The sequence below is a fragment of the Molothrus aeneus genome, chromosome 4 (assembly GCF_037042795.1).
Source record: "Molothrus aeneus isolate 106 chromosome 4, BPBGC_Maene_1.0, whole genome shotgun sequence".
Lineage (NCBI taxonomy): Eukaryota > Metazoa > Chordata > Aves > Passeriformes > Icteridae > Molothrus > Molothrus aeneus.
In genome coordinates this window covers 41,067,236-41,088,526 of record NC_089649.1, presented here as the reverse complement: position 1 = coordinate 41,088,526, position 21,291 = coordinate 41,067,236, and the positions used below count along the sequence as shown (strand labels likewise).

At 38.8% G+C, this 21,291-nt stretch overlaps 1 protein-coding gene across 4 annotated transcripts in view; it reads right to left on the bottom strand.

Annotated features, from left to right (window-relative positions):
• STOX2 (storkhead box 2) overlaps positions 1–21,291 on the bottom strand; it is a 145,053-nt gene that overhangs the window by 6,896 nt on the left and 116,866 nt on the right. For 2 of the 4 annotated variants that reach the window (XM_066548314.1, XM_066548315.1), the window contains exons 2-3: positions 12,730–12,882; positions 3,531–5,796 (exon numbers count right to left, since the gene is read on the bottom strand). In XM_066548314.1, coding sequence (XP_066404411.1) covers positions 3,531–5,796; positions 12,730–12,882 — 2,419 coding nt within the window. Of the gene's footprint in view, positions 1–3,530; positions 5,797–12,729; positions 12,883–18,897; positions 19,184–19,693; positions 19,763–21,291 lie in introns of those variants that run through there. The other 2 variants (XM_066548317.1, XM_066548316.1) reach the window with 2 other exon arrangements.

Here is a 21,291-nt window from a genome sequence, read left to right as displayed (position 1 = left end):
GTGTAGTAGCTCTTGCCTGCCTTGTGTGGACCTGACCCTGCCACATATTTCTGCTGCTTCCCTGACTAAGCCTTGCAGGCAGCCAGACAAATCAGGGACCACTCTCAGTTAAATACTAGCCCTAAGAAAAAATAAAAAATTAGTCCTAGCATCAAGGGAAGAGTAGGAATGCACGGCTTTAAATGTGGCAGGGGAGTGCACGGCATAAGGGAAGGAAAAAACACTGTTCCTAGTCATCAGGACAGACTTAAATAATCTTAAACTGACTGAGTCTGGAAAATCAATGAGGCTTTTAGGAGAACTCTCATAGATCTTTTAAACTGGTCGAAATGGATGGTACTGATATTCTTCTGTCAATGATTGTTTTATATTCCATAGTTCCAAAGAGCTATGGTGGGTGACACACAGAGTAAATGATTCCTGTGAGCTGCAATGATGTATGGTGCACTTCTCTTGCTCATTTTTTTATTCCTCTTCCTCTGCTTTTTAATGAAAACAGATGCAAATCTCAGTTTTCAGAGATGATTTAGTATTGTATCTTTTTTTTTTTTGGGACCACCAATTCCAGATCTTCAGACATGCTCAACTCTGATATTACAAAGTGACCATTACAACTTGTATACACAAAAACCGCATTGAAAATTTTGCATGCAGAGTAATGTCAAAATTAGCTTTCTTTAGGTGACAAAGGAGCAACAGTATTATATAAGCCCTAAAAATAAAGGAATAAAATTAATCGTGACAGCTAACATTTTCTATATATAACTTGCATAAAAGCAATGCATGAAAAATTGTGAGGTTTTTCTTCCCAATGATGATTAATATCTTCACACATTTTGCACACAAATACTTTGGAAGTCAAATGACCATTGCAAATCTCTTTAACTGCAGCCATTTCATTCTGATTTTTTTTACTGTCCTTTTTTTCAATTTATCAGACTTTAAAAATGTGTTTTTTCTTTTATAGTATGAAATTGGTAATTTTGATTCCCCAAACAATGTTGTATACTTCAGTTTGAATGAAAAGATACCACCCCACCTCAGGAAGCAGAGTTACATAACCAGTGGAAGCTAGAAGAATATACTTGAGGAACATCACTATATGCACAAGCTGTTTTTATATTCTTCCCATGGCATCTTCTGAAGGACATTGTCACACCTAGCTGAATCTTACAAGGGATGCTGGATGGCTACTTTGTATTTCCTGGAAAAGGGAAGTGGAGTACCTTTTTTATTATAAGGTAGGATAATAATAACAACATGGTACTTTTAGCCAAAGGGCTGAACTCACCCTCAGTTCAATTTAGTTTTGGAGACTTATGTGAAGAAGTGACCCAAACTCAGCAAAATCCCCAAATTTAATTATTTTCATGCAAAGCTTATCCAAAAGCTTTGAAATATCCTATCCTAACTATATGCCAGTCTCCCAAAACAAAATACCCTATAGAATGTTTTGGCTTGGTTGTTTTTAAGCTTACTTTATGTGACCTTGCCAAAAAATGGTATTTGTTAATAAGTAAACAATAAAATTTAAAAAAAAAAGGATGTGTGGAACACAAATGTAATTGAAAGTTGCTCATCTGTTTCCTCTATGATTTAAACAAGGTGGTATAGCAGCACTAAATCCAGTATGTTCACCACATCCTGTTCTCTTGCTAGCTAAGTTTAACATAAACAGAAATTTTAGCTTTTGTGTAAATAATTAGGGAAGAAAATGTCTACCATTGCATTAATCAGAAACACGAGTTTGATATACAGCTAGCATACAAAACAGTAGTCCAAGAACTGATATTTAATCCAGCTGCCACCCTGTCCTGGAGGTGACTCTCATACTCTGGAGTGAGACAGGCTGAGCAAGAAGCAAACACCACAACATACTCCCCCACAAAAACTGACTGCATGTATAGCACTTCAACTACTGGAAGACATCGCATTTAAAGAAGAAAAGTGCAAACAGTTTCATACAACAGTTCTATGTGAGAAAGATGTCAGGCATCTGCAGAACAATCAATAACATAAATTCAAAGCCTTCTCAAGCTTCTTTTTTAGAGCAGACTCAGTGTTAATGGTATGATTTACTCAAATAATTTTTCAGCTTTTTTGCCCAGGAAAAAATATTCATTCATTAGAATCTCACTCTAGCTTGATACATCACTGCAAGCAGCATCAGGCTCTTGAATTTCTCTCATCATTAACATAAGAGGGAGTAACCATCAAATGCAAAGGAATTTCTTCCAGAGTGACAGGACTTAGACTGAAATTGAAATTTAGTCCTGTGTATAAACAGGACATCCTTCACATGCCTGAGAACCCTTGCTATTGATGTAAAAAATATATATACTCCTGAGGAATAAGAACACCATTTACAGGGGAAAATAAAAAAAAAAGTGACCAAAAACCAAACCAAACCAAACAAAAAATAAAAACAACCCCAAAACAAAACAAAACAAAAAATCCACAAAAAAACCCACCAAAAAAAAACCCCCACCAAAAAAACCCCACATTTTTTTCACATAATATAAAATCAGTCTTGGAGGTTTTATTTTTAAACACAGGCAATAAATAATTTAAGCTTAAGTAAGCCACTCTAAGAGAACTACTACTGTACATTATTTCTGTGTTCTTAGAGTCATTGTTCTGAACTCTGATGAGTTGCTATGCAGGCCAAACAAAACAGGTCATGCTCCGTTCCATCAAGGACTGCCAAAGGTCAGACAGACAAGGAAGAAAGCTAGCATAAAGGATTCTTAACCTGGAAATGAACTTTTGAAATCTCCAGGGCAGGGCATGCACCAACAACTCTCTCCTCCCTACATTTCTAAGACTTCTAGCACACTGAGACTTCCATGATGCCTGAAATCCTTGGAATAGTAATTACTAACCAGCATCACCACATGCAAACATCTGGACTCTCTTCCCAAGTATCTTAGACAAGGCACCTCTCTCTCAGCAGTGCTAAGTCACATCTCAAATATCAAGTTCAAATATCCTGAGCACTTTTAATTTGTAGGGGGAGTGGCTATTCCAGTTTCACCAGCTTGAAATTGTGACTAGATACACTTTCAAAACTTTTGAAGAAAACAAACAAGGAAGCCCAAACACAAAACAATATCATTTGGTTTTCTTTTTGGCTGAGCCAAAGATTATGCCACCTGGTCATGCCTAGTCTTTCCATTAGTCTTGTTGACGGTGCCTTAGAGGGAAAGGGAAGAGTATACAGGAGCTCATCCCTTTTATTCTAAAAGCACACACAAGTTTAATATAGAAAAAGAAGGATACAGGGAGGTTTTCAGCAAACAGAAAATGAACTAATACAGAGTCAATGCCACCAGTGGTCATTGGTTTCTCACTGTATGGTGGGAAACCCACACATCTGAATAGAGGATTCCAGAGCTGTAGAAAAAACACTGTCTGAAAATGTGTGAAATTTTTAAATACAGCCCTACATTTTGTCACCAATATCACACACCCATAAAACCATAAATGGAACTTCCTAGTCTGTAAAGCTGCAATGAATGTGACAGTCCTACCGTGGAGAGTTGAACCCGCTGTCCACAGTAATGCTGCTGCTGTCCATGCTGTCCAGGCGGGCTGAGTGGGTGGCTCTCTGGTTGTTGCTATTTTCTGTTTCCTTTGGGGTGAGAAGAGTAAGATTCTTCTCAAACTTACGCTGTAGATCCCTTTCCTTTTCTCTCTCTAGGAGCCACTGCATGGTACCAACATCATCCCTGTTCTTTTCTTCCTCAGCATTTTTGTTGGTTCCTTCCTCTGAGTCATCATCATCAGATACATTGTAGTAGTCAAAGGAGGCCTCCTGGTTCCCGGTTGTCTCCTGCTGTCTCTGAGAAACAGGCATGACTTGTGTGACTGAGGTTACCATCGCTTGTTCAAGTTTCTCACATCTGACAGGCAATGTGTCAGAGGGGGTCTTTTGATGGGGCTTTAGCAGAGGGGTGTTAGATTTATGATAACTATTCACAGAAAGAGTGTTGTGCAGAGGCTTAAAGAGTGTATCCTTGCTAAAAATTTCTTTCCTTTTATCAAGGCTGCTTGATTCAGTGCTATGGTGCTGGACCAGCCGCCCGTTAGCAATCACCTCTGGAGTTTGGCCAGCAATCACTGAACCACTGCTTGGGCCCTTTGGGGACTCCTCCTTGTGCACCCCAGGCTCCCTAGCAATATGTTGAGACTGTCTTTCTGTAGGAGTCATTTTTTTTAGCCCATCTGTCCCTGTTAGCGTATCATGATCCTCTTTATTCTTTCCCAGTGGTGATGGAGCGGTAAGCACAGTCTCACTGGATGTGTTGCACTGAAAATAGTCATCAACTGCAGATTTTGTTGTGCAGGAGTTGAGCTCACTATATGATGGCAAATTCTCTGTAGGCTTGCCTTGTTCCAATAGGCTACAAGAACTGGGGGTTTCTACACTGCCCCCAGCTATTTCAGGGATGCAAGTCTCTTTGTAGCTTGCAGATGAAATCAGAGCCCTTTGATGACTGAGCGACTGAGATGGCCTTAAGGTACTATCATCAATGTAGGTTTGGCTAGTTGTTTGGTCATCTGGGCTACAGCCTTCACCTATATCTTCAGGTGTGCCTAAAGTAGCTGAGCCCAGAGGTCCCTTGGAGTTATCCATGGATCTAGACCTTTCTTTAGCCTTACTGGACCGCTCATTCCTTGATCGTCTATCCTGCGTATGGCTGTGGCTCCGATGGACCTTGGAGTGGGAGCTTCCCCTGGAAGGTTCAGGGAAAGGCATTTCAGTTCTTCTTTTGGCCAGTTCACCAGACACATCCCACTCTGGTGTCATGGGAAAGTGAGATTCAATCATGTTAGGATTGCTGTGCATTATATAATTATCTCCTTTGTGTTCTATTATAAAACAGCCTTCCCGTGGGGATCGAGTCAAGGGATCATAGAACTCGTACTCTCTTTCAGCAGGTATATCCAAATGAGAGCCATCTGATGGGTCTCCTTTGGACACCCGGGTCTTGCTGTGCGACCTCGATTTCCCATGAGACTTTCTGTGATTCCTGCTCTTTTTACTTCGTCCACTGTGGTGAGCTGAAGACCCTGCTTTGCTTCGTTGAGCTTTTTCTTCTTCAAGTTTCTTCATTAGTGCAGTGTGTCTCATGACATTTTCCACAGTCAAGTCTGGGTTAATGCGCCTAATAATCTCCATTTCTACCTCTCTAGGTATAGTGGTAGGGGTGTCCTCATCCCTTAGCGGCCACTCCTCTGGAGGAAACTGGGCAGAGAAATTTGCCAACTGTTTGGTCTTATCCTTCTTAAAACTTAATCGGAATAATTTGAGTCCAAATTTCTTAGACTGCTTTTCTACATCCTTAGGCTTTGTGAGTGTCTCTGATTTATATGAAAAATTGACAGTACTTTTACTTTTCTCAGTAGGTGGGACCTGACATAATGAAGGAGGACAGTATGAGTCTTTACAGTCTTTTGCTGATTTCCTCTGCAGGGTAGATGCATGCATGCTGTGCATGTCTTCTCTGCAACAATGGCAGGAGTCGCAGTGGTTTTTGGGTAGTGTTCGGTCCCTGACACATCCCGAGGTGGAGGGAGTTATAGTTCCTTGTTGTGGAGAGGTACATTGAGACCTGTCAGGTATCCTCTCATCCAAATGGTACCATTTACTGTTAGTTCTTATGAGAGATGGTGTTATAAAGTAAGTCTGTGGGGTTACAATGAAATAACCATCCGGAGTTGGGTATATTTTCCTCTCCCGTACAAGCATGTTCAAAGTATGTCGAAGGATTTCTGGACTGGGTGTTGGAACTCCTAGAAATAACAGTAAACACATATCAGGAAGTGCATAAAACTGTGCAGGACTCTCTAGTTTCCCCCTTCCCAGCAAAAAGCTAGTTTTCCCAATGTGCAAGCTGGAATATGCTGAACAAACATAAAGCATTTTGTTAGGTATTCTCTTCTCTGTTTATTTCTCCACTTATCTCCTACACTTCAGACATATCAATTATTAATTAAATAGTAGGCCATTAATAAAGAGCTAAAAAAAACCCCAAGAGAAGCTCTAGTCACTTCCAATGTGCAGGTGACCTTAAGCTAAAAGATGGAATCACTGAAAATCAGAGTGTCAAGAGAAATATTCTACTTTTATTCTTCTTCCAACAAAGCATTTATATCCAAATTCACAAGAACTATTCTTATAACGCCTTGTCACATATAAAGCAGTAGGTATTTGTTACTTTGGATGACTAAGCTGCTTTTCCCACAGAATACTACACAGAAAAAAAAAAAGTTCCTCAAACTGTCCCTTTATCACAAACCTGATTTAACTGATTTGCTCTCCCATTAAAATATGTTTCAACCACATCAACTGCTTCAAAACAGAGACATTCTGAATGATCCAGTTCATCTTACCCAGAAAGTCTTTTCCATCAGGCTGGAAATTACAGATTTAGGTCCCAAAAATTTGCTTCTCAGAGTTCCTTGTCTTTCAGGTGAGACGTGTGGGACACTATCTAAGTGCATGTATTGCATACCAAGAGAGGGATGAGTGTGACTACCCCACACCAATGGCATATGATACACTTGGCACTGTGAGCCAGATCCTTCCCATTACCAGTGCACCTGCCGGATTCAGTGATGCTTGACCAAGTCTTCAATACTTCATTAGATAAAACACTAAGTTGCATGTTGTGTATAGGGGTAAGTTCCATCTAGAGCTAAGGAAAAAACAACTTTACTTCACAAACTAGTTTTAAAAAGTTTGTTCATGCTGAATAAAAAATTAAAATACTTCCATGTTATAAGTGGAAAAAGCTATCTTCAATCAATACATTTTTTTTAACTAAAAAGCATTTTAATTCTGAGTATTAGTCTGGTTTACATTTTTAGAATGAAGGACTTTTTTTCAAACATTTGGATGCTCTATTTTAAACAGAAAAAGTTGAAATTATTTATTCTGGGTCTTAGTTTTAAACAAAAGTAATTTAGGGAAAAAAAAAGAATCAGAGAGCAACTTAGTTTGGAAGAGAACTCATGAATTAATCTGGTTAGCATCTCTACTCAAATCCTGGCAAATTTAGATGAGGCTGGTCAGGACCTTGTCAAGTCAAACTCTGACTTGAAGAATAGTATTTCAATGCATGCAAAAACATTTCAGTGAAGCATATGCTTTTTTACAGAAACACTTTATGGAGAAATCTCAGCCGGGGTACCTGCCCCAAACACAGCATCTCCAGGGGCACACAGTGTCCAGTCACCAACTCTTCTCCAACATGTCAAAGGCTGGAACCTGTAAGCTCACTGATCTCCTGGTGACAGCAACACCCATTAAAAGCAACAAGAAAAAGAGAATTTGGACTTATCCTGTTTCTTGCAACTGGGTTGGAGGCAACATATTCTTATGTCTGACTCTGAGTGTTGTTTGAACTTAGAGACATGACCATACTACTCATATCCATAACTAAAATCTTAAAATGGAAACACAAAGGGTTAGGAACAACATGGACATCAGTGAAAGCAGTTACAGCACAAAAGGCACCAGGAAGAAGTACACAGGGACATGTGCTGGTTTTGACTGGGGTAGAGTTAATACAGCTCATCCACAATCCTTAGAGCTGAAATATTGGGGCCACTGTGGACACAGGAAGTGAGACGCCAAGATAGCATATCATTTGAGAGCATAAATGAGAATGAAAATTAGAAAAAAAATATGGAGAATCAGGAGCTTGCATTTTCTTCCTTTTTCATGCAGGTGTCCACAATTTCTGTAATAATCTGAGTGAGAGTAACAAAGATTCCCCAGAATCTCTAGATGAGTTAACATGCCAGAAACAGCAACAGGTGGGAAAAGCTAGAATCCAGAGAGCTGGGGGAAAAGAAGGACTATTTGTCCCGAGCCCAGAATTCTGAATCTCTCCGGACTAAATAGACAATATGCTAGCTTCCTGTGGATTATGAAGCAAAGCAGGCTGTCCTCTGCATGAGCTTTTGATCTCACATAGGAACATGAAGAGTGATTTCAATCCCTGTAACAACCAGTGGTCACCTAACTCTTCATTCCTGCAGTGGAGCTGCTGTGTCTGCTTGGGCAACGCCACCCCTTTGACATGATGATGTGCATCACAACAAGACGTGGATGACTGCAAGACTCAAGCTCATTTGTTTCTCCATCCTGTGCTGAATATGCACTGCAGGGTCCAACCATGGTCCAGCTCAGGTGCACCTGCCCTGTGGCAGCCAACCTCTCTTCCTTCCCCTACACAAACAACCTGCCCCACCCACTGCACTCTTCAGAAGCTTACAAGTAAAGACTTCAACACATACTTAGCTTTGTGAGAACCTGGCTTTTCATCCTTATTTTACTAAAAAGACTTTTCTTAACATACTGTTTCAAAAACATCACAACACAAATAAAAGGGATGAAAGTACTTCTCCTGGGAGCTTAGAGAAAAGTTAGGGAAAGAGATTGAAATGGATATATCGATGTTTTACAGCAATTTAGGCAAAAATGCACTGCAAATACATGGCAAAAATAATAATATGCATTTTTCACCCAGTAAACCATAAGGGCTACAATGTGTTGGGTAAGTCTCTAAACACTGGATGCACAGTAATTACATTAATTGAGTAACTCCTATGAATGGAGAATGTGCAAATAAACACCAAGTTAAAAAAATCAGCATGCCTGGCAGTCAATGATGCTGTAAAGTTAATTGTGTCAGCCTTCTCTCTGGAGTTGAAGCCTATCACTTTTATCACTCCCAGCATACAGTCCAGGCTGTGTTTCACTAAACCAGCAGGGATGACAGCAGATGCAGATCTTGGAAGCTCAGCACTGTCAGCTAAGGGTAGCTATGGATTTTATTCCAAACTCTTTTAGGTACTTACAAAAGTAGAAACAGACCCAAACTCAGCTTAGGCTTTCCTGCATGCAGACAGGAGCAATGACATTAAAAAAGGAATAGTGGGATCCAGAGTGAATACAGATTTCTTGGCTTTCTCAAGACTTTCCTCTTTAAAGCAATCTACCCCCCTGCACTCAAAGGTCTCCTTATGGTCTCCCTTCCTCCATTAAATAGGAACAAGGGAAAAAACCCCAGTGACTTACAGATTCTAGCCCTTAAAATATTGCATGACAGCAGTGGTGTTATTTAAGATTATGTAGTGGTTTAATAATTCAAAAGCAGAAACTGTCTGGACACTGAATCATCAGACATGTACATTTTCTGTATCTCAAGAGAGTCTACTATGCCATCCACTGAGCTTCCAGACAGAAGATTATGTCTTGTTTGCTGCTCACAAAGAACACTGACCTAGAGTGAACTCAGTTAATGTAACATACTTCTTTTAAGTGCTACACATATAATTCATATATTTAAAGAGTGAAGTTATAAAGGTGATTGTCAGAGGAATTTGCCAGCTTTCAGAAAAATGCTTGCTTCAAAAGTAACCTAGGCCAATACACAAGTATTTTCTACACCAAAATTTTGAAGGTCTTAAAATTATTTAAACATGTATGTGGACAGAACTGGTGAGGAAAAGAAAAAAAAAAAAGAAGACAAATATCCTTATTAAAGGCAGCACAGACTAAGGTTTGATGTTGTCTTTGTCCAGGTTCATACAGATAAGAGGGTCTGGTTGCCAAAGACAGAACAGGGGTTACATTCTTAGCTCCTTATACTGGATTTCAAAGATTTACATTTAATGTATGGGATTTAAACCATGGTCAATAAATTACAAAGCAGGGCTGTACAAACATCTCATTGTTTAATTCTAAGTTAGAATAATGGAAGCACGTGCAGGAGCAGCCCTCTTGTTTTTTAAAAACCCAAAAAATAACAAAAACCACAAATAAGATGTGCATTATCAATACAAACTTTTTGAATAAAATAAATTCATGAAAAATACATCTGAAGTAGTACTTAAATGGTGTTAAATCTGCTAAAATGATTTTCTCCTGAGCTGATGCTAAAGCTTAACAAGGGATAAAAGAAAAACTCTGATTGGCTCATGAAATACTAGTTAAAGATGTGGAGTGGTTGCTATGTGATGTTATAAATAATTAGCATACCTTATTTCAGACAGAGCCATGGCCCAGATTTATGCCTGCACAATGGCTCAGCAAACTAGAGGGCTAGACAGCAACTGTAAGAGCCTGCACTGAGGAAAAAGGTTTATTATTCTTAGGCACTTTTGAAAATAGTATCTGGGGTCTTAGGAAATTTATCTTCACCATGAAACGCAGTGAAGCATCTGTTCATTAAAGCACAAACAACACAGGCAGACAAGTGCTGCTACAGGAAGAGATACAGAGAGGTTATGTGATAATAACAGACACATGTACAGTGGTAATGCTCTTCTCTCCCTCAGAGCATCAGCACCTAGTTAGGAAAAATAAACTATCAGAATATGAGAGGACATATGAGAGGCTATTTTGCAATAGCCACAAAGAATACAAAGGCTCAAAAAGCTACATATTATTTATTACAGGGATTTGGGCAGAGAAGTGAAAAGTGTCAGCACAAGAGTTCTTTTTATTGGAAAGGAGAAAATTTCTGGATAATCCTCATACACTGAGAGAACATGTATGCTTGCTATATTAAATATGTCATGGCTGGGAGAGAAAGGCATTTCTCTAGTGAAGGGGAAAAATTGGTCAACAAAGGGTGGATTTTTTTTCTTCAAATAACTTTATCTACATTTTGGGAAGTAAGGCTCTCCCTTTTTTTTTCCTTTTTTTTTTTAAATCTCAGAATTGAGAAATTCACATGATAATGGCTAGTGGAAAAAAAAAAAAGGCAGCAAGAGACTATGTGCTAACTTGCCTCAGGCTTCGTCTGAGCAACGTCTACAAAATAATCCAGCCAGTTGAACAATTTTTCATGTTTGGCTCTGTCTAACAAGAATAGCACAACACACCAAGTGAACTGATAATCATGCTCCCAGGAAACTCAAGGCATGTCACCAATAAATTATTATTCCCACCATGCAAAAATGGTTATATAAAAATATTGATCAAATAATTGAAAAAATACTTGCAATCTATGAAATTCTTCTAGTACATAGCATACATAGAAAAGATAACTTGGGAAAAAAATAATCAAAATTAATTAAGAGAATGACAATAGTGAACTTTGCCTTCTTCACATTCTAACCCTTACAATTTTTACCACTATTTTCAAAATCAGCCTAATAAACAAAATAACAAATAGGGAGAGAAAGCCAGTATTTACAAAATACGCTTGCAGTATTTTTTTCAAAGTGCAATAATTAAATGTCAGACAATTTTTTATTCCAAACATAGCACTCAATTGAGAATTATTAAATTCTCAGAACTCAGCATCAGTTATAGCAAAAGACATGTAAATTTCAAGGCTTTAAGTAACTCTTGCTCTAAAATGTAAGCAAAAAATTCCAGACATCAAAACATGGCTGTGGTTGGGCTGCCTAGATGAGACCGATGCATCAGGAATTTTCCTACTGAGGCATTTTTAATTAGCTACTTTTTGCAGCTATAAATGAGTACAATGGAGAAGTTTCTCAGCTACTTTAGAGAACTGTAAACTCAGAACAGATAACATCTTGCCCAGGATCATACAAAGCACAAATGAAGAAGTTCTGCTCTCTTGAGCCGTAAAACCTCTGCCCAGTGCCTTAGTGCCTCAATGCAAAATGTCTCTACTAGATGCATTTTGCATTATTCACCCACTCCAGATACAACCAGTAGAGAAGCAGCATGTTCAAGAGTAGATTCTTTTTATAAGATTCCCTTTTTGTGGTGTTACAGTATCTCTAATCCAAGACAATTTCCATTTACCATTTGAGAAATATCAAATGCAGACAACAACACCTTCTGAACAGTACACCAGCATTTGTGAACACAGCAAGTGTATCTATAGCTCTCCAAAACTTTTAGTTTAGTCATGGAGAGAGATGTCTTTTTTTGTTGCTGTTTTTCAAGCAAGGGCAGTACAGAAGGAAAAGCCAGTACTGTGTCCAGGAAGGATCTGAGAACTCTTGGAATGCAGGCTGACACAGTCCTTTCACTTTAAATATAACCTCTCCCCAAAACAGGCACTTCATTGTTACTGGACTCTACTACTTGCATCAGGCCACACACTGAGAGCCTGTTCTAGGTGAAGGAAGACATGCAGCTGTGTGGGAAACCTGGTCTTTAGAAGGGAGATCTCTACAGAGATCTCCATGAGGTTACCTCTTCAGAGGTTGGACAATGACTCTTGAACCGGTTGAATGATGCCAACAGAACCCTTATAAGTTACTACAACCAGCTTGAAAGCCACAAGGTGAAATGAGTTTGCTCTGGCCATGACACGTCATACTTAGTTTCCCATAGTTACTAAAGAACCCTTCACTCCTTTGGCTATGATGATAAAAAAGGTTATTTTGTGAGAAAAAATCACAAACAAGCTTATTCTGATACTGTCTGAAAAAAGAAACAAGCCAATATTTTGTTGTTTAGTACACCAAGTAATTTTTATTACTTATATCAAGTGAGGAATTTGCTCTGCAAAATGCATTCCACTTGAGTGGTCTTACCAAAGAGAACTCAATTCTCTATATGTTTAAGGATAAAGAACAAGTTCCAAGATTAGAACCCTAATGTCTCCTTTTACTTTTGGTTAGAATATTAGTCAATATTCCCATCCAGAAGGTACTGAGGATTCTTTAACTGCCTTTTTACAGCCATGTGCTCATCTGACTAATGATTTATGAATGACTGGTTACCTGGGAAGCAGGTGGTTAGGTGCTCCATTAGTGCTTCTTGTGTGACTTGTTTCCGGGCAGAGTTCATTGCTGAGATGGCCAGGCAAAGGATTTCCCCAAGTGGAATAAACTGTGACTGAGTGATGGGAGACATGCTGATGGGTGATACATCACCTGTAAAAAGACAAAAGATGTGCAATGAAGCATTTTGTTTAAAAATCTGCTCCTAGGACAAAGAGGTCGAGATCCAGCTGATGAAAATTCAGAGATCTCTAGTTTTTGTACTGAGCTGGGGATAAAACCCTTACAATGGAGAACCATCACCTTATTTCAAAACTTAAGACACGGAGAAATTAGGAAAAAGGGAGATGCACACTATGCAGACAGTTTCTCAAAGGGTACAACTGACAGACTCAGAAAAATGCCAATAAATTAACACTCATGGTTGCAAAACCTCCTGTTAACATGCTACTAGGTAACTGCACAAACAAAACAGTTGCATGTATTTCTCTGGACATAAAAGGGGAAATTTCACTCCCCTTTCATAGCATAGATCACCCACCATTCTCATTCGATATAGTATTTTTTATTAATAGTAACAAAGATAAAAAAAAAGTTGCTAATTTAATGAATAACATTTTAACTCAGCTGATAAAGCACAGAACTCTTTAGAGGTCCAAAAGCATCAAAAAACCTTAAGACTGATATCCTGAATAAACCTCTCCCAGATCTACATGTCAAATGTCTTTGTACAAACTATATATTTTTTAGAAGAGAAGTTTTAGTGGTTTCAGGATGGCCTGAAAAGTGAGTTTGTTGTAACTTTTCTCATGTTGTCTTACAAACTATTCATTCACCTACAATTAAAAAAAAATCATTAAAAGATCTTAAAGTTATGGGAGAAATTACAATTTGATAATACTGGCACGACTACACATATACAAGCCCATTTTAACATGCTTTATCCAAGTACATAAATCTTTGATTCTGCTCTGTAAATCTTCTTGAAGTGGTAACAGCTCCCCAGTGATGTCAAAGAGAGGAAAGCAACAGGCTAAAATATTTTCCGTGCCAGTGAAAAAGGAGTAATAAAGAGTAAAAGACAGAACAAAGGGCATTTAATTATGAATCCTATTCTGCCCACAGGTCAGTCAATATCCAGGGATTAAGTTCTACGTAAATGGCTTTGAAATGTCACAAAAATCATCTTATTTCTGCTGTCACAGAGCAACACCTTGTGATCACACCATGAATCAAATTACTAGAAATTAATTAAAATTCAAATTTTCATTCTCAATTCAGAAGATCTAATATTTGCCCCATTAATTCTATATTCCTATTATGTCTACTAAACAAGAGCAGCAGCTTCCAAAATTGATTATCAAAATGCATTTACTCTGGCATTATACTCAGCACTTTGGTGGGAAAAAACTGGTGAGAGTAGTAAACTGCATAGCTGTCTCAGTGAGACTTATGAGCAACATTTTTCAATCACAAGCTCTACAATCTGCTCTACAGCAGTGATACACATTATCCAAGGCACAAGAATGATTTAAAACAACACATTTGTGCTATGCTATCTCCTGATTGCTTTTGCTTAATCAGGCCTGACCAGATCAATGCTGCATTCCCTTCCCAACACAGCAGCAATCCTCCCCCTTCAACACAGTGAAGCCCAAGATCCCACTCATTCTTATCTGAACACAGAATTATGACCTTAAAATATAACATTCTCTGGACATTTTTTACTAAATACACCTAAAAGTTCCTGCCCCATGCATTACAGAGAACAGCAAAGATGACACACAGCTTACAGGGAAACATGAGAGATATGCTTCCACGTGACATGGGAGCAACACCATTTGTTCCCTCATCATTTTAGTATGGATAAAGAACACCACAGTTATTATATTGATATTTACTAATAATTATGTCTGCTGTGTCAGTTTAGACTCATTCATAGACAAATCTTTGTAATCAGCCAGACACATAAGTTTACCAACTTTGATCACCAGTCATCATACACTTTGTATAGAGGATCAGTTTCTTTAATGATTAGTTTCATGTCTAAGAAGCATCAGAATTAAGGTAAGAATTATGTAGATTTAGCTAAATAATTTAAGACACTACTGTCTTTAACACAAAGATTATGTCATGGGTATCCTTGGGAGAACTACTAAATTAAGTTCAGTGCAATGTCAGACAGATTGGCATATAGTGGCCACAGCTGATAATCTTATCAAGTTCACAGGGCACTGAAATGGGCTCTCTGGTGTCCTGGTTTTGCCTGGGACAGAGTAGCTTTAAGGGCATCCAGGTAAAGGGCAGCAACTCCTTAATTGTTCTATCTGTATCATCAAAGACCTGGCAATTTCTCAAACCTAAGCAGCCTGGCAGGAGTATCCCTGTGCCTGTTCCCAGCCATGCACTCTCACTGTCACCTACACAGGTGCCAGGACAAGAAAGCAGGAGGAAGACCTCTTTCTTTCCGTGGTATGGGAATGATCCATTCACAGCTAACCAGAATGAAACTCAGGATGTAGAGAAGGGGCCATAATACCATAACTAGCCTCCTACTGGTTGGGAAGTGGGAAAGGGACTCAAGGAGTTCTATACCTGAAGCTTTGCTCTGCAGCCTTGTAGTTGCCCACAGAGGGATGCTTGGACAAGAACTCAGAAACCAGTTGCTCTGCTCATGTCCAGGAGTAGCCCATCCCTCTCCCATGACTGCCAAGAGCCTGCAGAAATCCACTTCTGAGATCACTTCCAGTAGGGACTTGTTAACTTAAAACTGGCTAAGTACAAGCTAAGAAATAATAAAATTTACCTGATTTTAGTAACTTCACACAATTCTCCCTTTTAAAGTAGGCCTTCAGCAAGGAATTGCTTTCTAGGTTAGTGAGCAGAAAACACTCACTGACCCCCTGCCAGTAGGGCTCTTGTCACCAGGAACAAGCCAGGGATTTCCACTGCAATACTAACTATAGTTCACATAACTCCTCAATATGAAACATTCAGTAGTGGTTCCTCAATGTTAACACAATTTCTAGCACAGCACGTTATAGTTAGTATACCAGGGTAACACACACCCTGCTTGCAAATATATGGGAGCTTAACAACCATTTAATTAATTACAAAGATTACTATAATTGCCCATTAAATTTTAACTTAAATGGCTTTAAATGAAATAGAGATGTTTAAAAAATATTGGTTTATGTGAGGGCCTTTCTGGTTTGTAAGGGAATATTGTGAGTTAAGCCTTATTCCTTTCCACTGAGTGCTCCTCAACCTTCTTCATTAAGACAAGGAAACTTGTTTCAGCTCTGTTGTGATAGAATGATCTCCACAGCTTGTTGTTCATAACTGTCTGCTGGAGATAGTTACTAGCTCTTGTTTAAAAAGGCTAGCACATATTTTGAGCAGACCTAGTGATAGAAAGCCAAACTCCCCTCACTCAGGGAACCTCTAATTTGCCAGATTTTATCTTGACTGTCCCGTGGCTCTGGGAAATCACACACACTCTGTGGTTATAGTTAAGTCAACAAACTTCTTTGATGCACAGAAACAGCAAATATCTTGCATCTATGAGATAATATAATACATTAACATCAATTACACACATAAATACCATTAAGGGTGTTGAACAGAAGGTTTGCTACAACTTCTTTAGGAAAAGATCTGCTCAAAAAAAAAAAGGCAAATATGCTTTTCCTAATTTTTTTGAAGACCACATCCCTTACATCTAGCATATGGCTCCTGTTAGCTCTGACTGATGCTTGTCTCAAGTAGCTTTCTTTTGAAATCAAATTACTAGCCTCAACTTTCATATGTTTGTGTTCCCAATTAAATGAAAACTAGAGCTCAGAGAGCAGTTTTCACCAGCTGACTGCATGTTTTGTTTAAATATGAGATATATACATATATATATATATATAGCTTCAGCTCTGTTTCTGCAATGTCTTTCCAAACCTCTCTCTAAATAATTTTAAAAAAAGTTTTCTAGAATTCTTGTATTAAGTGACATTCAATTTTAAAGAATGTCTAAGCACATAAGAAACAGTGAACGGGAATTGTACTCATTTATGCCTTGGGGATTTGTATCGCTGGCCTGGGGGGGAAAATTATTTTTATTACTTAGAACAAAAGATAATGTAGCACATAAAATAAACACTTAGCTCTTACACAGCACTTTTGTTCAGTGGTTTTAAAACACTCTGAAAAACTGGGAACCATAACTATCCTTAACATACAGATGAGAAATTGATGGTCTAACATAGCTGAAACCCACATCCTGAACCCCTACCAGCCAGAACTTTTCCTGTGCCAGGGTATCTAGTGTGTCTGTTCTCTGCAAGTCTGAGTAACACCATTTTGAGAGGAAATGAGGCAGACTACATTCTGTACCATGTATCAGCAATTAACTATCAACTACATACCAATGACAGACTTTTTACTAGTGATTCTACTGCTGGAAAGAAGTGACCTGGAAGTCAAACTCTTTGTCTCATGAACTTTGCATAAAGATTACTTGAAAAATCACCTCTTGACTTACAAATGGAACCAATTCAGTACAACCACTGTAAATGAATTAAAGAAATTACAGTGCAAAATCATACTATATTAGAATTTATACACCCTATTTCTCTGAAACAGGGAGGAGACCCTCTGATTTACACACTGCATCCTGTAAAGTACAGGAAGTCAAAGCCCTTCTTTTAGGCACTCAACACCTTTTTAATCTTTTGTTTCCTATGGCTCAAGACAACCTTTAAACACAATTTTTAGCCTGGTTTACACAGAAAATGAGGCTTGCACAATCACAATCTGTGTGTTTGTATGTGTCGGGGAGATTGAGCCTCACTAGACAAGAGTAGGGATTCTAAAACAAGTGCTTGCTACACTTGTATAGATGAATACTTTGTATAGATGCTACACATTACATCTATACAGAGCTTCAGGCATAGCAGCCTCCCACTACACAGGACAGAATCCAGTCAAAAAACACTTGACAAGGGAACTCTGACTTCACTTCTTTTGCTGCTTACAGAACTACATTATTAATCAGAAAACATCAAGCTAGAGCACAGTAACTTCATGGCATCTCATGATTATAGTGGTGGCTGCAAAAGAAATCCCCTACAAAAATTTTCTTGCAAACAGCCTGTTGTCATCAACACTTGTCTATGATTTCATCCCGGGAAGAACTACAGAAAGGTGATTTTCTAACAAAACTACTTGAAATGGGCAAAGGAGGGCCTAGAATATTATAATTTTTTCTCAATAATACTGAAAGTAAAAAGTCTCTTCTAGAAAAGTACACTTTCAGATTTACTTGATGAAGGGACAGATGCTGAAGAAGTTACATGTCTGGCCTGGGTTGCACAATTACCCCATTTTGCCCCAAACCCCAGCTTGACTGAATTATGCTAATTAAAGAATACCTTGTAAGTAGATGCAGCAAACCTATTCTAATGTGAATTCACAACAAGGAATTGCCATTTTAAGTTAGACATTCCCATTTGACTGAACAAAAGGAGGGAAAAGGAGGAATATGCAGATTTCTTTGGTATTAATCAGACTACTGTGAAGTACCTTGAATCTGCACTAGCATGCTAACACAGAAAAGATCACATTTCACTGACAAAATCAGAAAAAAAGAAAATTAGAAGAAATGTTGCTTGTTCTGTTTCCAGACATAGCCTAAATCCTCCTTTTAAGCTACATTTCCTGGAGTATTTTATGAAAAACGCTGCAGGTTGTGTTTACTGGACAGATATACATATTAGAGGACGGATAACAACAATAAAAAAATACATTAAAGATTTTTCCATTTATTCCTGTTTAAGAGCAGCTTAAACAAAGGCTCCACAAATGCAGTAATACATTCATTCACTAACCAGCAAGTTCCCTCTGCATCTCTGAAATGCACACCCACCAAAATAAATAATGAACACTTCCAAGAGCGTGACCACTCCAAATCTACACAGCCTGAAGAAAACATATCAAACTTACCATAACCAATATAACAAACCTAAACAGAGTTCTAGTTCCTTACTAATTATTAACTTCAACTGTGTAAATTGATCTTTTTAATCATTCAGAACCAGCTAAAATCATGATCTCCAGCTTCACCAAGTGGCACCAACTTTCAGAAACAGGTGCTAAATTACCCACAGTCAGCAGACTCACATGCATTCATCCTGTGTATTTCCTGTGCTTTAATTTTCCTTTTCTTTGTTCATGTCCTGTGGCCAGCTGCCTCCTGATCCAAAGTGATATACCAGCACGTGTTACAACTATGATCATAAAAAGTTTCTGCTGGAGCACGGAACTTTCCCAGAGGATTCAGTTGAGGAGATTTCTGTAGCGTTGCTTATCCTGGGAAGGAGGTGTGGGGGGACTGTGTTTTTTTAATATATTGTGTGCTTTAGAATGTGTTTCCCCAAACAATATTTTTCAAATGCATTTTTTAATAAATGTCCATGTCTGTATTCCTGGCACACAATATGTTAAAAAAGGGGGACTTACCTGAACCCCTATGGTCTGGTTCCATGCTCCAGTACAGTATCCAGAGAAGCTGTGATGTAACAACAATGTGCATATTGGGGCTTTATATCACTGTGGAAGCTGGCTGAATGCAGCATAGGTCAGTGCCACAGGACCTGAAAGAAGGAAAACAAAGCATGCTTTTAGGCATTAATATGCTGAACACCCACCTCTCAAAGCAGGAAATAGGGGCAAACTGAAGAAAAAAATGCAGTTATCTATGCAGGTCCACTGAAAGGAACACTATTTCATGCAATTCTCATATAAGCATGAGAAATAAATGGTTAAGAAATTACAGAGGAGGTGGAGAAGAATCTAAAAGGGACTACAAATATAACTCCCACACAGTGTTTTGAAAACATCTCTCTCTCTTTGCCCTGTTTCCATGGAATGGCTGAAATCACGTTCTGATACCACCCCCTGTTCCGAAGGCACTCACAGTCTTTGCAAAGCACCTCTCCACTGCAGTGCCTCAGGATTCTGCAGTGTCACTCCTCTTCTCCCTGGCTCTCTGCAAAGTGAAGTCATAGGAATGGATCAGCCAACCTGACTTCTCACTACCCTGCCCAGAATCCTTTGTGAACTGAAATGAGTCATCGCTCTGAAAAAATCCACAGCGCAATGTTCCAGGTTTCTCCCTGTGTCTGCGCTGGCTTCTTTGTCTTTGAAATGAAGTGCCTATGCTTCTGGAACAGTGCCCAGCTGCATTGTACAGGATAACAAGCCAGCCTTCTCATTAAGTGGACAAGAAAGCTATTTACATGCATTAGCACAGACAAGTTAAAGCTTTAACCCTCTAGTCAAGATAAAAAAAATCACCCTTAACATATCTTCTTGATGTAATGCACAACTCCCCCTATACACAGAAACGTAAATGCACAGACATACATGGGCATACAGATACTTACACAGAGCAGTATTTTCTTTAACTATTCACTATTTTTCATGACACTTACCAGTTTTAGGTCTATTAATTAAAAAGAATGATTTACTCTCTTTTGTCAGTCCTGAAGAATGCTGCAGATCTAAATGTAACAAGCAGCTCTGCTGTACACTAGATCAAAGTTGTGCTGCTGTGAACTGTTAATCAAAAAATTAGAAGCAGTGGACAAGTTCTTGTAAGCTTATTTTTCATTATCCCATTCACCATTTGGGCTTAAAACAAAGTGAGCCCTGAAACCATGCCAGACAGAAAATGTCAAACTGTTCCAAGAGCCGAGGGCCAGCAGAGCTGCTTCGGCTTCTGCTACCACTGACAAAGAAGGTAATGCTCAGAACGAGGTCACTGTGTCAGGATCTCACTCCCAGTGCTAGGTTTTCTTTTACTTGGTGAGGATATGCTAAGGTAAAGTATCAGGAAGACACAGAAGAAATAGGAATAGTGTACAAGATGAGAGACAGACGCTGCTGTTTCAGAGGAACATTTTTAGTTGTTCTGAGATATTATTTTAAAAGAAGGAAACACTTAAAATTGACTTTACTGTAAAAGAACTATTTCTAGTCATGACCTAACCATCAAAATCAGACCAATATGCCAAAATGGAGGTGCAAAAGGAAAAAGGAAGTTTTGCTACAAAGCACCTCTTTAAAGGTTCCTACATTCCATGCATTCTGAAATGGTTTGAAGCAAAGAAGGCACATAATCCACAGAACTTTGAAACACAGCACTTTAGGACTCACCTGTGCTATGCTGGAACAGGCAGTTCCCCTATGTGTTTCACCAAATGAACACACCAGGTGCTTAGGACTGAATGAAATACATAAGTCACTACCACCCTGGCCCTTCAAAAACCCTGGCAGTGAAAGAATCCAACCAAGCCTTAAACAGGTCTGTGTGTTTCAAGAGGACAAGTAAATAGCTGGGTTATACAGCTACAGTTTGTTATATGAACAAACATCACTTTTGGCCCCAGGTCTGTGGGGGTTGTTAAGCAGCAAAGCCATACACATCGATTGACAAGTGTACCACACTGGTAGTTACACAGTAGCCAAAGTCTCAACATTAAAAGCTGGGGGCTTGCTATACGCACAGTCAAC